The 14,315-nt window shown below is 38.7% G+C and overlaps 1 protein-coding gene across 3 annotated transcripts in view; it reads left to right on the top strand.

Annotated features, from left to right (window-relative positions):
• Positions 1-14,315, top strand: part of AKAP7 (A-kinase anchoring protein 7) — a 128,788-nt gene that overhangs the window by 13,187 nt on the left and 101,286 nt on the right. For all 3 annotated transcript variants that reach the window (XM_061427992.1, XM_061427991.1, XM_061427990.1), the window contains exons 3-4: positions 1,623-1,762; positions 9,972-10,108. In XM_061427992.1, the coding sequence (XP_061283976.1) occupies positions 1,623-1,762; positions 9,972-10,108 (277 nt within the window). The remainder of the gene's footprint in view (positions 1-1,622; positions 1,763-9,971; positions 10,109-14,315) is intronic.

Raw genomic sequence — 14,315 nt, forward strand, 5'->3', positions numbered from 1 at the left:
CATTTTAACTATATTAATCATTATGCATGTTGTTGAGAAGTGTAATAGAGAAACGGTTGCACAAACAGACCAGTTAATTCTGTCTTAACCTGTAACAATAGAGTCAGACTTATTACCCAGATCACCTAGTTCTTAATTGACCTGTCTTCTACGTCTCCTTCTAGGGTTCACACATATGTTGATCCTAGAAAGAAAGCATGTCTGTTCCCACAAATGCTTAATTTTAAAATTTTAAACATTTTCTACTATTTTTCTTAGAAGTTCTCATTAAAATATTATTTGCAACATTCATTTAAAATTATTTACTATTAATATTTCAAAGAAAAACAGAATAAGGACAGTTTCTTCTGCTCTTTGATTTTGTTCATAGTAGTAACTACTTATCTAGAACCACAAGAGGGAAGCAATTTGTTCCAGTGGAAATTACGCTAGAAGGAGAGCTTTGAAAGGTCTGGATACCAGGTTTGACTCTGTGACACTGAGCTGTTTTTAAAACTTTTTTTTCTCTTCTGTTCTTTGTATGTAAAATAAGGAGTTTAGTTAGATATGCACAGATCTTGTGCTCTTGGTCACCATGGTTTGTTAGAGCTGATCTCAAAGGTGAGACCAACTTCATAAGACTGAATCTAAGGCAAAGTACTTCCTCCTCCTCTGCAAAATTATACCTCAGAAGATATATATTTGCAGTTTACAAAGTCCCTATGAGGTACTCTACTGTTCAAGAAGACACAACCTGAAATATAAACTAAGGGTAGTTTTCCATGCATGTGGAAGCCCCTGATAGAATCTGTTAAAGAAAAAAAAAGCATTTCACATTGATTTGAAAATTATTTCTAGGAGTATAGTTTCATAATAAGAATTGTTGGTTGTTAGAAATGTCTTTTGAAGATGACTTTAAAAAAGCGTGGTAAGTGTTTCTCAAGTTGGGTGTGGTTAAGGACTATTTTTTTTTTCTTTAGTTGTTTATTTGTTGCTGGCTGATACTTTTGTGAAATATATAATAAAACATTAATTATTAGAAAAAAACATTAAAGAAAAAGATCTGCAAAACAGAAGCCAGAATTTAACAAACAAAATTACTTTGCCTACTTGCTCTGAAAGTTTATAAAGCATCCTCTCAGTTTTTGCTAATTGTTTATAGTGTGACATTAGCCAGAAATTGAACTTTCAGTGGCACTGCTGCAAGTGATTTTGTTGTAAAAGTTAGGAATATACATATTACAGGATGGAGAAACAATGATTTTTCCTAGCATCATGAAAATTGTGGCAAGGGGAAGAGAATGGTTGTTAGTTATACTTCAGATGAGGGGTTAGTGCACCATGGCACATGGGCCAGATCTAACTATCTGCTTTGTAAATAAAGTTTTATTGGAAAACATTTGTACCCATTCAGCTGTGTTTTGTCTACAGCTGACTTGGGTAGTTAAGACTGTATGATCTGCGAGGCCTAAAGTATTTATTATGAAGTCTTTTACAGAAGAATTTGTCAATTCCTATTTTAGATTTGAAAATGACAATTATGAATGATTGCTAGTTGTATAGTGCTTTTTTTTTTTTTTACTGATTATATTATCTTTGTTTAACTGCATTAGACATATTATTGTTTGAATTTTTTTCTCTAGTCACTGATGTTCCTAAAGTAAATTTGGAGAGAAGTAAAGAAAATGAATGCAACAATAAAGAGCAAATAAAGAAGAGGAAAAAAAAGCGAAAAGATTATCAACCCAACTATTTCCTATCCATTCCAATCACCAACAAAGAGGTACTGTTTTTTTTTTTAAGTATTTTTACTATATTTTATTCTAAATTATATTTAAGGTGCACTAAATGCTTGTAAGCCCTGTTACTTTCAGCCTTTAAGAGTCTTCAGTGGCATTTTAGCTGGGCAGAAAATATGGAGTATACACACACACATAGGGAATATAAAATACAGGGACTATAGAATATATTTAAACAATAATTTTGGAAAATATTATTTAAGCAATCACAGTTAAATGACAATTTTACAAAAGCCACTTCAAAAAATGTTGCCAGATAGCATGTCAAGGTTCTTTCTAAAGTTTTGTTCATCATAATGGAAGAATGTTTCAGAAGCAGAGAGCTGGTTAAAAAAAAAAAAAAAGATTCTGAAATCTCTGTGGGGAAAGTAAACTGGAATTTGTTGCTGCTTAGTCCAGTTTATTGGAGAAGGCAATGGCATCCCACTCCAGTACTCTTGCCTGGAAAATCCCATGGATGGAGGAGCCTGGTAGGCTGCAGTCCATGGGGTCGCTAAGAGTCGGACACGACTGAGCGACTTCCCTTTCACTTTTCACTTTCATGCATTGGAGAAGGAAATGTCAACCCACTCCAGTGTTCTTGCCTGGAGAATCCCAGGGACGGGGAGCCTGGTGGGCTGCCATCTCTGGGGTCGCACAGAGTTGGACACGACTGAAGCGTCTTAGCAGCAGCAGTCCAGTTTATAGTAATGATTATTGCAATATAGTTTTTTCAAAAATTAGTCATTGTTGTACCAACTTAATGGTGTATAATAAACTTGGTAGAAATCTATTAAAAGTCTGAAAATTTAAGGTGCCATCAGTAATAGGAAATGAAACCAGCCAATTGTCCCACAGTAAGGTACCCTCACATGACTGAGACAGAAAACTGTAGTAGCTAAGCCTTTTAGAGCAGTGAGATAGGAATTGTAACGCCTTAGGAAAGAACGTCTCATTTGGAAGTCTGACTATTTCTATACTTGGCCATTTTGTATCTTCAGAGCTAGATCTGAATTCCTGTTTGATTGTGGACTCTGATCTCTTAACTGGGCATATTTTCAGGTTGTTTCTCCCTTTATTTAACTAGAATGTTTCTACAGAATGCTGATGAATTTTTAAAAATCAAAGCAAACAAAATTGAAATCAAAGAAATAAATATAAAAGTAAACAAATTCTGTTGGGGCATTCCAGGAAACTTCTAGTTTGTGAGGTATAGTTCACTTGGGAAGAAAAGATACATAGATAAGTGGAATTACCTAGCAATACAGAATTTTAGAGTTTGATACAGTAAAGAATCAAAGTTTGATTTTACTGGTATGTAGTGGTAGGTTAACTGTAAAATAGCCCTTAAGTGTTTAGCCAATGGCAAGTTTAATGTTTTTGACAAATATTAAAATACTTGTAAGTTATTCAGACAGGTTTTCTATGAGATTTAGGATCATGTGTACCTACAGGCATTATAGGAGAGCAGGTTAGGTCCTGAGGAAACTGCACGTGAAACAGGCCTAGTGACATCCCCACACTTTTTGTGATTGAAAGAGATGCCAGTTTCCTTATTTTGGTTTCTTGCTTAGACATTGTTCCACTCCAGAGTCTGTGTGTGTAGAAGTTGGGTGAGCTCTTCTCTAAATAGCTATTCTTGGTTCCCCTGGTTGGAGCAGCAGCTCTGCATTCCCTCCAGCCTGCCCCAGCCCCCGCCAGCGCTGGGCCCGCTTCCCACCTCCTCCAGTGAAGACTGGTGGGGTGATGTGCTAGAATAAGGCCGGTGGGGAAGGGTGCTGAGGGGAAAGAGGGTGGAGAGGTTCTTTTCTTCTGACACTTAGATTAGTCACAAAGATGGGAGGAGGAGATGAAAGAAAACCATCGCAACCCTTTGTTTTTACCCTGTAAGTCAGTGTAGCCTTTGTTTCTGCCTCTTTGCTGCTGGCAGGTTCTGTAGAAAGTGGGTATAGTACAGGCTTTGGAGCCTGACCAACCTTGCTCAGATACCAGCTGGATCACAAATGCCACTGTGGATGTTGGTCACATTACCTAATTTTTGTAGTTTCAGTGTCTTGAGGTGTAAAGTGAAGGTGATAATGATTATTTTCTAAACCCAAATTTGGACACATCACCTTCATCCTATGCACTTCAGTATCTTCCCATTGATATTTGGATAAAGACAAAGGCTTTACCATATTCTAGAAGGTTCTATATGGTTTGACCTCCATCTCAGCCCCTCTGACCTTGTTTGAACTTGCCAGTTCCGCCTGCCTGTGGGAAGGCTTTCTCTGGCTAGTTTTCTTTCCTTTCCTTTTGGTTTTGTTAATGCCAAAATCTCAGCTCAAACTTCTCCCACCCATGAGCACCCTGACTAGGTCACCTCCCCCCCATCCCCACCATTGTCATCCTTGAAATCTGACACTTGTTAGTCCTCCTCACAGTTTTACAGCTCCTTCCCAGTACCTAGAACAGAGTTTGGCAGGAATAGAGGTACACACACACAAAATACTGTCATTTCAGGGCAGAAGATGTTTCCGGCATACCAAATTCCAATCAGAACAAATTTACAAATAATAGATACGGTGTGACACATGCTGGTTTTCTGTAATATAGGTTCAGTGATAGTTTGTTTTCCAGGAGGTCCATGACTTGTAATAGTGGGCACACAAGTTTCAAATAACCTGGAAACCAAAGAATTTAATGTTTCTCTCTCAAGAGACTGACTTGTGGGTAACAAAGCTTAATGCCTATATAGGGAGGAGGATTAGGGACTAGGACAAGATGAGGTAGATCCTTTTTATATCTTCTGTATGAGCACCTTTTTTGTTTGTTTGTTTGAAAGTATCTAATGTTAATTTTCTTTTGAAACTGCTTATGGGCTTTTGTGGGGAGTCCTGGGAAAAGGAGCAGCATTTATAACATTGTTTCAATGGGAGACTGTATTCCAAGTTCCAATTAAGTGACCTGCAAACAAGCTTTTGGAAGCTAGCACATTGACAATGAGCCGCTCTACTTTTGCCTCTACTTGTTGGCATCTAGTTTTAAAGGAAAAAGGATTCAGACTTACATGGGTCTTTGATTTTTAAACACATTAGTAGACATTTGGAATGCTTTAGTTTTGGAAGGTCATGATTTTTGTATTTTTAAGAAGTAGATTTGGAAAATGAATTAGAATGCATAAACATATTGTAATTGCATGTATATGAGAATGTGTTTCTCCATTACCTACAATTATACATTAATTTAAAACTAAAAGAGGAGAAATTGAATGGTATTTTAGTGAATCCTAAATATTTCTTAACTGACTAGAATTGCTCAATTATTATTTCTAGGTGGATTTGCCCATGTATTGGTTTTATATACTTTCTTATAAGAGGTAATAATATAAGTCAATATTGAAAAATGCAAAGGAAGCTAATTGAAATTAAGAATGCATTAATTTTTTTGTAAGATGACAGTTCTATACCAATGGAAAAATATGATACTCTTTAGGAGTTTTAAAAGGCATTTGTTACATTTAATTTTGTATTTCATTTTGTAATGTGAAAATTACTGGTCTTATGAAAAGATGAAATATGATTTATGCATTCTGTTCCTTTCTGGGAAATGCAATTGTGAAAGTACATGATGTCATCATGCATGTTAAACACTTGGTAGATGTAGAAAATTCTCCTACCTTCAGATGATTTTTTACTTTTACTCTACTTACCACTTTATCATCAAATTTTCAAGTTTTTTTCATCCTGTAGACAAGCAAGAAAAATGACTATATTTGTCTTTGAAGAGATATTAGGTAGCAAACTGATGTGATAATTCTGTTAAACCTTAATGAGGCAGAAAATTTAGGAATGATGTATGTTAACAGCTTAGGAAAAAATCCAAAAATAATGTCAAAAGATGAGGTAAAGGACACTGTCCTTCTGTGTGCTAGACTGTAACCGCTCTCCCTCACATACTGACTTGAAGGCATTTTCTGTGGGCTCATGTATGCTTTGAATCAACTAGAAAGCTTAACATACAAAAATGAAATTTCTTATTGCTTTTATTTTTAGGCATGTGGAATATGGCTTCATGGTGAGGTTTAGCAGTTGCATGTCTGTTTTTATTCTTTAAATACAAAGAAAATTACTCAGTGGATGAAATATTTAAGATTTTAATAAGCTTTTATTTTTTTAAGTTTCTTTCAGTATCCTATTTAAATATGGCTCTGTAATGTTAGGCTTAAAAAATGTGCATTGTTCAATACTGCCAGTGGCTGGGGATTATGATAACAGATAAGCTTCAATGGCTTTGTAAAATTTTAAACAGTGGCTATAAAAATTAGTTTCCTTTGGCCTTTAATGACATTGGTAATTTTAAAAATGGCATACAGAGAAGACTCTGAAGTAGTTTCCTTTTTTCTTTTTATCTTTTAAGAATGCAATTAAGAATAAAAAGCATTAAATTTTTTTAAAGATGATATCAAGGAATATATAAATTAATTTGAGGCATCAAAGCATAGTTAGATATACATTACTTGATTAGGTTGTCTTTTAGAATTTTCATAGGTCGAGGTTAATTTTGCATTTTAAGTACTGTGTGACTTCAGAGAGATAGTCTTCAAAAGTTTTATGAATTTTAATTTGCAGTTTTATAAGCTACTGGATAATTCAAAGATGTGAATGGTCTATAACTCTTTTGCACTAAATAATAGGACATTGCACTAAAATGCTGAATATACAAATTTTTGAGCATTGTCCTGAATTTATATATAATTAGTATTTGAGCTTAGAATAAAGACTAAATTTTTATGAAAATGCAGATACTCTACCCACTAAGTGCAATGGCAGACCCCAGGTGTGACAATGAAAATGTCTCTAGGCATTGACAGATGTCCCTTGGGGTAGAGAACCCCTGATTTTCATAATACTGGCAGTGTTGCAGACCTTATATTAGGCAGATGTGGTGAAGTGCTTTCCTTAAGCTTGTCTGCCTTCCTGTAGCTTGTGTGTTGACCTTTAACACATCCCTGTAACTTTGGCTGCTGCTACTAAGTCACTTCAGTCGTGTCCGACTCTGTGTGACCCCATAGACAGCAGCCCACCAGGCTCCCCCGTCCCTGGGATTCTCCAGGCAAGAACACTGGAGTGGGTTGCCATTTCCTTCTCCAATGCATGAAAGTGAAAAGTGAAAGTGAAGTCGCTCAGTCGTGTCCAACTCCTAGCGACCCCATGGACTTCAGCCCACCAGGCTCCTCCATCCATGGGATTTTCCAGGCAAGAGTACTGGAGTGGGTTGCCATTGTAACTTTGGCAGTGCTTTACAATTGAAAAGAAACCAAGACTCAGTGAGACTAGGTGATATCTGTGGGGTTACACCTGTGGCTGACCTGTTATTAAAATCCAGGATTTCTGATACAAGTCTAGCACCCTTAATTTGCTTCACTTTGTATTAAAAAGTTCTCATCCTAAACCACTTTTTCATGATTATTTAAGCCAGAATTACCATTTTGTGCCAGCTAATATTTGAAGATGCAGTTATACTGTTCTGAGTCTGACATTCTAGAGCATGCACGATTTTTACTCAGCACTGGGCTAGGTTCTTTCCACATGAACATGGATCTTCTTCAGCTGCTTTAGTATTCCTGTAAACCAGTCTAGGACTTCACTGCACCTGGAAAAATCTCTCAAAAGTTCACCTGTAAAATCCTCGAAGAGTAGTGTGGGCTTACACCAAAGGCTTTTTTGAGCCCATGTATTCTACTGGGATTTCCCTATAGCTCAGATGGTAAAGAATCTGCCTTCAATCCAGGAGACCCAGGTTCGATCCCTGGGTCAGGAAGATCCCCTGGAGAAGGAAATGGCAACTCACTCCAGTATTCTTGCCTTGAGAATCCATGGACAGAGGAGCTTCGTGGGCTGTAGTCTATGGGGATGTAAAGAGTAGGACACGACTAAGTGACTAACACACACACATGTGTTCTGTTACACAGGATCCAGTAAGACTTCCTCAAAATCTCCTTTAAATGTCTTTTTTCCCTTGATGTTTCATGACTTGAGTCAATACCCTCATGTTGCCCCTGTCCTTGTCTCCTCTCAAAAACACATTCCTCGTACCTTTTCTTCTACAATTCTCTGGCCGGTTTTCCTCCTCCTCCTTCTCACTCCTGGATCTTTTCCTCCAGATATTTCCTTCATCTTTTCTCATCTGTTGTAATTTATCTTTTTCTCAAGTTCCTTTGCTATTTTGGGTTTTGAAAGTGGCTGTTGAAAGTGAAAGTCACTCAGTCATGTCTGACTCTTTGCGATCCCATGGACTATACAGTGCGTAGAATTCTCCAGGCCAGAATACTGGAGTGGGTAGCTGTTCCCTTCTCTGGGGGATCTTCCCAACCCAGGGATCAAACCCAGATCTCCCACATTGCAGGCTTATTCTTTACCAGCTGAGCCACCAGCGAAGCCCAAGAGTGGGTAGTATTAAGATGTTGAAAAGTTTTTTTTTTAAATCTTCTGTGTTTCAATTTATTTTAATGGAGACAATACCAATACCTACTTCACAGGATTGGTGGGAGGCTTAGTGAACGAATAGATGTAAAATGCTTACTCTAGTGCCTGAAACCTAGTGACCACACAAGAAGGGGACTATTGTTTCAACGTTGTGTTTATTTGTATTACCAAGAACTGTGGTGAGACATGGAGAGGAAGAAATGTGTCCTTGGGGACATCATTAATTTGATCAATGTAGAGGTAGAGGAAACTCTGACTGTAAGACCTTTGTGTATTATTATTAGGAGCATTTTAACTACCAGGCTATCAATATTCTTTTGTTGGGTGTCTGGAAAGTGACATCGTACCTTGGGAAATCTTAGGTGTTATTGCATATCGTCCCACCAGGAAAACACTGTTTCTCGTGTTACTGTTCTCCAGGTTGCAAGGAATAGAGAAATGCTGAGGTTATTTGGGTGAAGAGGATTTATTGTAAAGATCTGTGGGAAGTCAGATCCCAGGCCAACACCTCATGATTTGTCCAGTCACAGTCTGCAGATAATGGAAAGATTGTTCAGTATGAAACAGCTTGTCTGTATGGGAACGCTCGTGATTCAGCTCTTTCTTATCTCTGCTGTCTTTTGGGGGTTCTGCTGCTTTTGCCAGTCTCCTCTCTTGTCGTTTTCTCTCTAATCCTGCTGCCTCCAGGCTTCTATGTGCACTCTTTCCTCTGGGGATCGCTTGGTTTGCTAGTTTATGTTCAAGCTATTTTCCATTTAGAAGTTGGCTAATGTTGTCTCTGGGCTTCCCCGGTGGTGCTAGTGGTAAAGAACCTATCTGCCAGTGCAGGAGACGTAAGAGACACAGGTTTGATCCCTCGGGCAGGAAGATTCCCTGGAGAACGGAATGGCAGCCCTCTCCAATATTCTTACTTGGAGAATCCCATGGACAGAGGAGCCTGGCAGGCTGTAGTCCCTACTGCTGCAAAGAATTGGACATGACTGAAGTGACTTAGCACACACAGCATTGTCTCTAGCTTGAAATAGAGGAGGGAAAAGTCATCATTCTTCTTTGTTCTCAGTAGGTTGAGAGGGGTGAGCTGATGAGGGACCAAGGATTTTGCTTGGATAAAGATACAGTTTTTGTACAGGAATTTTGCTTGGATACAGTTTTGTAAACATACGCGTTTAGCCTTCTGTGCAGCTCTCACCATGGTTATGCCCCGCCTCACATGTCTGGGGAAATGACAGTAGTTATTCCTGTTGAATTATTGCTGTCCTGAAAGATCTTAAAGGCCATGAAGAATGGGTTCTCAGACACATTCATTTGGAGACAAATAAATATTACTGCCAGCAGAAATGGAATGTTGTCTGCTGATTTGACCTTTCTGTGGCAAGAATAAAGCTCTTATTTTTAGGAAAGATCATAATGATAGTGAGTCATACTGTATATTCCAAGGATAAGTTTCTGGAAAGATACATAGCCATTGAGTTTTTCCACTCAGTCAGGGACCCAGTCTGTAAAAGAAGGATGTTGGGCTATGCTCTTAAGATGGACAAGCATTGTGTAATTTTTAAAACATTTATACATCCCGTTAAACTTTCCGAGTTATCCCTCCAGGATATTTAAGAATAGGTAGACAAGCATGATTTGATTGAAAATCCTGACAGTGTTCTCATTTTAATCGTTACTTATTTTCTTCTCAATTTAAATGTTGCTGTAAGGAAATGTTGCTTACCTAATCTCTGTTTTGTCTGTGTGTGATTAGATTACAAAAGGAATTAAGATCCTGCAAAATGCAATAATACGACAAGATGAGCAACTGGCCAGAGCAATGAGCAGTGATGGCTCCTTTCATATTACCCTACTAGTGATGCAGTTATTGAATGAAGATGACGTAAACGTGTGAGTACTACATCTTTCTGGAATATTGTTTTCCAAGTTATTACTTGAATATGAGTAAACATAACAGAACCCAAAGAGGCATTGAAATTCTAAAGAAACATTCTTTGTTATAATTTGTTGCAATCAACAAGCCAAGGTACAGAATTAGCTGTACAATATTCTTCCTAATCTGTATTTTTTTTTTTTTTCTGCTGTGACACATGGCTTGCGGGATCCTAGTTCCCCTACCAGGGATTGAACCTTTGTACCCTGGAGTGGAAGTGCAGAGCCCTAACCACTGGACCACCAGGGAATTGCCCCTAATCTATACTTTTGAACTGTGTTATTGTTATCAGATGCATTTGTTATGCAGTTATTTTGTCCATGTTAATTATATAAGCACTATGGCGTCTGACCATTTAGGTTAGGATTCCAGGTAAAGATTCTGGAACCATGTCTTAATAAGCTGTTCAATTTTGGGCAAATCATTTTTTAAGTAAATGGAGAAAATAATAGTACTGACACATGTAAACACTTAGTATAGGGCCTGGCACATAGTAGGCACTTAATATTATTAGCTATTAGAGCTGTCATTTACTAGATCAGTGGACAGTTTCAGTCTCACCCCCACCCCATTACTAGAATACTGTATACTCTGCACCGCCAAACTCAGAATTGTGCCACACAAGTTGAGTATGAGTCTTTGCTGTTTTCCAGCCCACAGTGGAGAAACCTTGCTCATCCTCCACTTCTCTGGGACACTGTTGGAATGAGTGCGCCTTGTTCTGTGTAGCTCTCTGGATTAAGCTCAAGCTTAAGCTCTTTGGATAGCCAAAGTCAGAATTACAGGTTACAGCTTCTGTTTTCTACCCTGACATATAGTCTCCTGAGGGAATGAATAATAAGACTTGGAGGGGGAGGGCGCGAAGGAAAGGGGAAATATAAGGGAGAAAAGAATAAAGTAGTAACTCAAAATATACAGTCAAATTATGATTCTAGTGGTGATATCTTTTAAATAGTAGAACTGCATATTTTTAGGGATCAGTCTTCTCATCTGTCCCAATGTGCTCCACCCAAAAGCAGATACAATGACAGAGAGGACCGGAAGATTTTACTTAACTCACGTTCACTGTTCGTTTTGCCAATCAGAAGAAAAAAAAAGAAATACTCTGATGCTCTTAAAAGAAGTCAGAGAAAATGCAACACAAGAAGATGCAAGCCCAGGAGAAAATGGGTGGCACTCTGTATGTTAGAATGGTGGACGAGTCAGGGTTCTGCAGGCAAACAGACCCAGTAGGATGGGTCTTCATTTGTATATATAGATATATTGATGTATCTGTATGTACACTGTAGCTATATGTAGAGCTTTATTTTAAGGAATTAGCTCAGGTGATTGTGGGGCCTGGCAAATTTCAAATCTACAAGGCAGTCTGCCAGACTGGAGACCTGGGTGAGAATTGGTTTAGTAGAGTCTCAAGTCCGAAGGCAGTCTGGAGGAAGAATTCCTTCTTCCCTGGGGGACCTCAAGGAAGAATGTGCTTCCACACAGCCAGGAGGTTAGCGTTGAGGGAGATTTCTAACACAGAGACCTCAGGTAGTTCCTTCAATTCCCCTTTGCCTATCAGGGTATATATTAATAGATGAATCCAGAAATTTCCTTGTTTCCTGGTAGGTAGACTTGGAAGTTCACAGAGAATCGGTGGATCAGTAGGGGTGGGATGAGGGACAGTGGCAATGCCAGGTATCCATGTTTCCTGATCAGAGGCCCCTACAGAGGTCTCATACTTCAGCAGGGCCTGCTAATGCAGTGCCCTGGAGGGACACGTGATTTTTCGTGGACACCAGTGAAGGGTACCTGGGGATATGACCAGACCAGTCCCCTGAATCTGGCATTTCCGAGAACCCAAACAGCAAGCAAACCAAAGACCTTCTTCAATCTTTATACAAAAGTATGCTGGGTTCCCTGGGAAGGAGGAGGGGAGAGGAAAGGGAAAAGCAATCCTGAAAGGAAGTTTGAGTTAAAGAATAATTGTACCCCAAAGAGGCCTTTTTAAACCAAAGAAGACTGAGTTACCATTGATTGATAAGTTTAAGTTTTAGCTCTATTATCAAAAATGGGTCTTGGCCATGGCATGTATATATATTTTAGTCTCTGCTCGTCAGCTTCTATTTCCCAAACAAGTATTATTTTATTTCCTTAACAAGTGTTGTGAGTCTGGCCACACAGAAAGGTCATCTTTCTTATGCATATGAAGCAGCTGAGAGTTCTAGGAATTAAATGAATGCTGGTCAGCTGAGAAACCAGAACTAGTTGGTTTTCTTTATTATTGTTCCATGGAGTGTGATTGAGGGAGGGGGTGGGATGGAGATAGGAGGGAGAAGATGAGCACAAGTTCATGAAAGAGGTGGAAGAGATGAGTCTGCTGCAAGTATGAATGGCCTCCTGTATGTAACTCAGTTGGAGAAGGAAATGGCAACCCACTCCAGTGTTCTTGCCTAGAGAATTCTGTGGACAGTGGAGCCTGGTGGGCTGCCGTCTATGGGATTGCACAGAGTTGGTCATGACTGAAGTGACTTAGCATGCATTGGAGAAGGAAATGGCAACCCACTCCAGTATTCTTGCCTGGAGAATCCTAGGGACAGAGGAGCCTGGTGGGCTGCTGTCTATGGGGTGGCACAGAGTTGGACATGACTGAAGCGACTTGAGCAGCAGCAGCATGTAACTCAGTGGCCTCTACTGATGAACACATAATTAGCTAGAAATACTGTTAAGTGCTATGCAGTTGGGTTGGGGTGAGGGTGTATGTTCTCAATATATTATAATGTCTACATTCCTTCTCTAGGAGACTTTTAGAATTATTTGGGAGGGGGGTTGATTTTGGTTGTCACAGTTACTAAGGAGTGCCATGGGCATTTTATGCGCAGGGGTCAGTGGTACTAAACCACCTGCAGTCAGTACATGGAACAGTCCTGAACTAGGAAGCACTGTCTTGCCCTAAATCGTGGTATCGTTTGTTGAAGAGTTACTGTCCAGAGCATAGTGACACTCTGAGTCATTTAGCCCTGTGTTTACAATATGTGTTTGCAAATTTCAATTTTCTGTTAAAAATTAAATAGTTAGCAAGTCTGCTTGGTATTTGAGGAATTGAAGTCACATCCTTGTGCTACTTTATAGTACTGGGAGTTGTAGCTCTGCTAGAAAATGATGACCAGATACTTGCAACTTAGCAATTAATTATTTTTGACTAAGTTGCAATGAAAAATTAAGAAATATTTGAAGTTTACTACACAAACAAGATAGTATTTTGCAGTTCAACCAACATTGTTTATCAACCACATATAAGATACTGAACTAAGTGCTTTGGAGGAAATAAAGATGAATCATGAATGGATCTTGTGCTCATGTATTATACATTATAGTTGACTGGGTCATATGGATCCAAAAAACTGTAATAGAAAAATGTGATAAAAGTGGTGTGTTTCATAAAGTATAAAATATTAATGGAATTTCAAAGGCGAGAAGATTTGCTTCTAGTTTGGGGAACCAGGGAAGTAAGTGTTTGTGACTGAAGTGTCAACTTTTAAGATGACACTTAAGATGATGAGATTCAAGGTGTGGCTTCATTTTGGGTAGCTGTATAGTGAGTGAAGCGATTGCCTACAATGCAGGAGACCTGGGTTCAATCCCTGGGTCTGGAAGATCTCCTGGAGAAGGAAATGGCCACCCATTCCAGTATTCTTGCCTGGAACATCCCATGGATGGAGGAGCCTGGTAGGCTACAGTCCATGGGGTCGCAAAGTCGGACACGACTGAGTGACTTCACTTTCACTTTCCATAGTGAGTGAAACTGATTGGGTTTTCTGCAAGACATTGATTATGTGAAGGGTTTTCTGAGTCCCTAATGTTTTAATTTTATCTTTCATCCCATACAGTATAATATGCTAGACATCCGTATTGTCAGTTTCTTGTTCTATATCCTTACTTTTCAAAGTCTAGTATCATATTTTAGGTATTTAATATAAAGTACTGATCAATGGGTCAGATAAGGAGTGTATAGAAACATTTTTTTTTAATGTAATGAATTTCTTCAGGTAGATGGCACGCTTTGTGTCTTCACAGTGCAGAAGAAAGAAATAGAAATATATTAATCCAGATACTGATTTGAAAAGATGGCTGTCCTGTCTTTGTTTTGAGTACAACCTTTGGGTCTGAATTCTAGTTTCAGAA

Source organism: Bos javanicus, chromosome 9, assembly GCF_032452875.1.
Source record: "Bos javanicus breed banteng chromosome 9, ARS-OSU_banteng_1.0, whole genome shotgun sequence".
Classification (NCBI taxonomy): domain Eukaryota; kingdom Metazoa; phylum Chordata; class Mammalia; order Artiodactyla; family Bovidae; genus Bos; species Bos javanicus.